Below are 3,966 nucleotides of genomic sequence, written 5' to 3' on the forward strand. Positions count from 1 at the left end.
GATAAAATCTTTATCTAGGTAGTGTAAAAATGTCATAGTAAGTCTTCCTATTAATTAATTTGTTGGGATGTTGGGGCGAATAGAAAGAAATAGTTGCAAAAGATTCATATAACTACTCAACTTTATTCGGACCAAGGTATAGTTGATTGATATGCCTACCATATTGCGAATAAGTAAAAGGTTGTGTTCCATAGTTAACATTATCAACAGTCTAGGAGTAATAGTAAAGGAGTGTGCCAAGTCAAACATGGACAAATAAAGGTATGTGCGGAGAGAATAGTAATTAAACTGTAAAATTAATAGAGATGAAAATTCAATTAAACTAATTAAAGAATTTAAGCGAAAGTATTTAACTAGCACCTAAAAACCTATTAAGATGACCAAAAAAATAAGAGAAGGAAAAAATCTGCTTCAGGCTTGATGATGATTGCAATAGTTCCTCACTTTGCGTAGGAAAAATGGTACCCTCTTGGAATGCGTGAACTCTTTGTAAAAGCAATCATCTGAAATTGCAGAAAGTACTTGGCAGCATTGTGTGGATAATGAAATTTTACGCTTGAAAACGGACGTGATCAAATTGAATGCACAACCGTTCACCTTGATGCAAGAAGTGGTTGGAGCCAGGGCCGGGCCCCAAGAGGGAGCCATATGTGATGGAGAAACGACATCATCAACGGGGGATGGGGATGGAACCGCATGAGTTGGTGAAGCCGCATTATCAACTATGGATGGAGATGGAGCCGCATGAGTAGGTGAAGCCACATGAGTTGGTGAAGCCACATTATCAACGGGAGATGGAGATGGAGAAGCATGAGTTGGTGAAGCCGCATTATCAACTATGGATGGAGATGGAGCCGCATGAGTAGGTGAAGCCACATGAGTTGGTGAAGCCACATTATCAACGGGAGATGGAGATGGAGAAGCATGAGTTGGTGAAGCCGCATTATCAACTGGAGATGGAGATGGAGCCGCATTATCAACAGCATGACTACAAAAGTTTCTCACTTTTCCAAGGAAAAATGGTACCCTCTTTGAGTGCGTGTACTCTCTGTAAAAGCAATCATCTGAAATTGTTAAAAGTCCTTGGCAGCATTGAGTGGATAATGAAATTCTACGCTTGAAAACGGAAGTGATCAAATCTAATGCACAACCGTCCACCTTGGTACAAGAAGTGGATGGAGCCGGGGTCGTGTGTGGTGGCGAAACCACATCATCAACTGGGGATGGAGCCATATGCGTTGGTGAAGCCGCATTATCAATCGGAGATGGAGTTGGTAGTGATGGTATTTTTGGGTGAGTACGCCACCACCATCGGGGCCACAATCCAATTGAAGAAGTATCAAACGATTCTGTTTTGGGTTCGGTTGCAGTGACAGTAGCAATGCCTATGCAACCCAACAACAGAAACAAACATAACAATGTGGCACTTGTCGATGACGAAGACATGTTTCAGAAGAAAGAATGGGTAATTAATTAGCTGAGAATTACAAGCGATACTTCCAAATCCTTTAAACTTGTATGAATAATACGGAGCAAAAGGAGTCGATATAAATAGGCAAAGAATCTAGGTGGTACTTCCCAATCCCTTTATACTTCAAATATCTAATTCTATCCAAATTTGGATTTATGTTTATGTACAAACGCCAAAAACAATTTAAGGGATACTTAATCCCAATCCATTTATACTTCAAATATCTACTTCTATCCAAATTAGGATTTCTATATATGTCACGTCTAGTAGTCCAATTTTAATAAAAAATTATAGTTCAAGAATGTGTTGCAATCAAACTATGACGACTTCTCCTCAATCAAGATAACCGCCAAAAACATTTTTCTAAAAAAAATAACAACATTGAAAATATTTAGACAATTTCCCTTCAAAAGTTAAGTGACCTTGAATCCCCATAGTATAAAATATCACATTTCACCTAGCATTTGTCCTGAAGTACAAAGACTTCCATATCATTATAATAATTATTTATCATATAAAATCCAGAAAACAATTAGAAAAAAGTGAAAGATGTTATCACAGACCATTTCCCTCCAAAAACATTGATCTCTTTGCCACGTAGCTTGGGGATCTCAGCCATGTCTACTAGGATATCATAAAGATAAGATCCATCAGCCGTTTCGCTTTCTCTATAAGTTTCTATTTTTGTTTCATGACCTTACAACATCATAAGTCTACGCAAACCTTACCCCTACCTCGACTATTTCTGTTATTATACTAACAAAAAATACACACAAAAGCTGCACCATAAGACTTATGGCTGAATCGATAATCTCTGTTCTTCCTCATGAAATCATCATAGAGATCCTCTTAAAGGTGCCACCAAAGTCTCTGTTGAAGTTCACGTGTGTTTCAAAATTATGGCTTGAACTAATCTGCACCGCGAAGTTTATAAAAAACCATTTGGAATTAACTGCTAATGACAAAGAATACAGCCACCACAGGATTATTTTTCAAGAATCCACATGCAATTTTAAGGTATGTTGTCTCCGTTCCATGCTTAACAAAGAACGAAGCACTGAGCTATTTGACATTGGTTCTCCCATGGAAAACCCCTCTATTTATACTTGGATTGTCAGTTCTGTCAATGGATTGATTTGTCTGTATAGTAAGATAGAGGAGACAGTTCTATGAAACCCCGCTGTAAAGAAGTCTAAGAAATTGCCTACACTTGGAGCTAAATTGAGGAACGGTTGCTCTTACTATCTCAAATATGGTTTTGGATATGACGAAACACGTGATGATTACAAAGTGGTAGTTATTCAATGTATGTATGCGGATGATTACAAAGTGGTAGTTATTCAATGTACCTTGTTACAAGTCGAATAAGGATGAAATTTTACTTTTACTTCCCCCCATTATCATGACATATAACGGTTTAACCAGACAAGTAGAGGTTGCTGATCAATTTGAGGAATGTGCTGCTGCAGAAATCTATGTAGAAGGCCTTGTTGATCCCCTATTGATTTCATGAAATCTCACAATCATTTATCTGATAACTTGTAAGAGCTCTTTACAATTTTAGACCCAAATCCCACTTCACTGCTTCAGAGAAAAACATTCTGCCATGTATTCGTTTCTTGCCTTTCGGGATTGGATTTATCAGGTGATTCACACCTTTCTACTCAAGTTCTTTTCATGCTATAATTTCATTTTTACTCCGATTTCTACAATAATTCAAATCATAATCCCAATTGAAATCACAACAGACATTCTCTTAAGGCTTCCCACAAAGTCTATTGAAATGTATGTCTGTTTCGAAATCATGGTATCAACTAATCTCTAGCCCTCATTTCTTGAACACTCATCTCAAATTAAACACACATAAATAGAAATTACAAATTTTGTTCACTCCCTCACCTCTTTAACAAACAACAACTCACTCAAAAGCTACTTCACATGGATCCACCCACTTTATCAGCTTTCTTTATGGGTTCTGTCAATGGGTTGATTTGTCTTTGCAATCATGAAAGGGAGACGTATATATAAAACCCCACCATTAGCAAGTCAAAGAAATTACTTAATTCGCCCACGGGTATCTTTTTCAATACCAAATATGGTTTTGGATACGATGACTCAAGTGACGATTATAAAGCTTTGTTTATTGATCATTGTTGTGATTCTTATAATGATGAGGTGTCCAACATGAGGATTGTCGTCAATATTTACAGCTTGAGGACTGATTCTTGGACAACACTTCATGACCAGCTTCATGGCATCTTTATAATAAATCATTCGGGTAAATTTGTCAATGGGAAGCTTTATTGGATTGCATTTATATGGGTATTGGTAATTACGATGTGTGCAATATCATTTCTTTTGATGTAGCAGACGAGACATGGGGATGCTTGGAGCTTTCCGTTTGTGGAGAAGACAATTCTAATATCAAACTGGGAGTAGTAGGAAGTGCTTTCTGTGCTCTATTCTTGCCATCTAGGTACTACTACTTCTGATGT

The 3,966-nt window shown here is 37.4% G+C and overlaps 1 protein-coding gene across 1 annotated transcript; it reads left to right on the forward strand.

The window, feature by feature from the left end:
* Positions 1-2,266: 2,266 nt before the first annotated feature.
* Positions 2,267-3,966, forward strand: LOC125868856 (uncharacterized). The gene is made up of 5 exons (XM_049549429.1): positions 2,267-2,488; positions 2,808-2,932; positions 3,092-3,116; positions 3,647-3,749; positions 3,839-3,966. The coding sequence occupies exons 1-5, from the start codon at positions 2,267-2,269 to the stop codon at positions 3,961-3,963; spliced, it is 600 nt and encodes a 199-aa protein (XP_049405386.1). The 3' UTR covers positions 3,964-3,966.

Source organism: Solanum stenotomum, chromosome 6, assembly GCF_019186545.1.
Source record: "Solanum stenotomum isolate F172 chromosome 6, ASM1918654v1, whole genome shotgun sequence".
NCBI classification, from domain to species: Eukaryota; Viridiplantae; Streptophyta; class Magnoliopsida; order Solanales; family Solanaceae; genus Solanum; species Solanum stenotomum.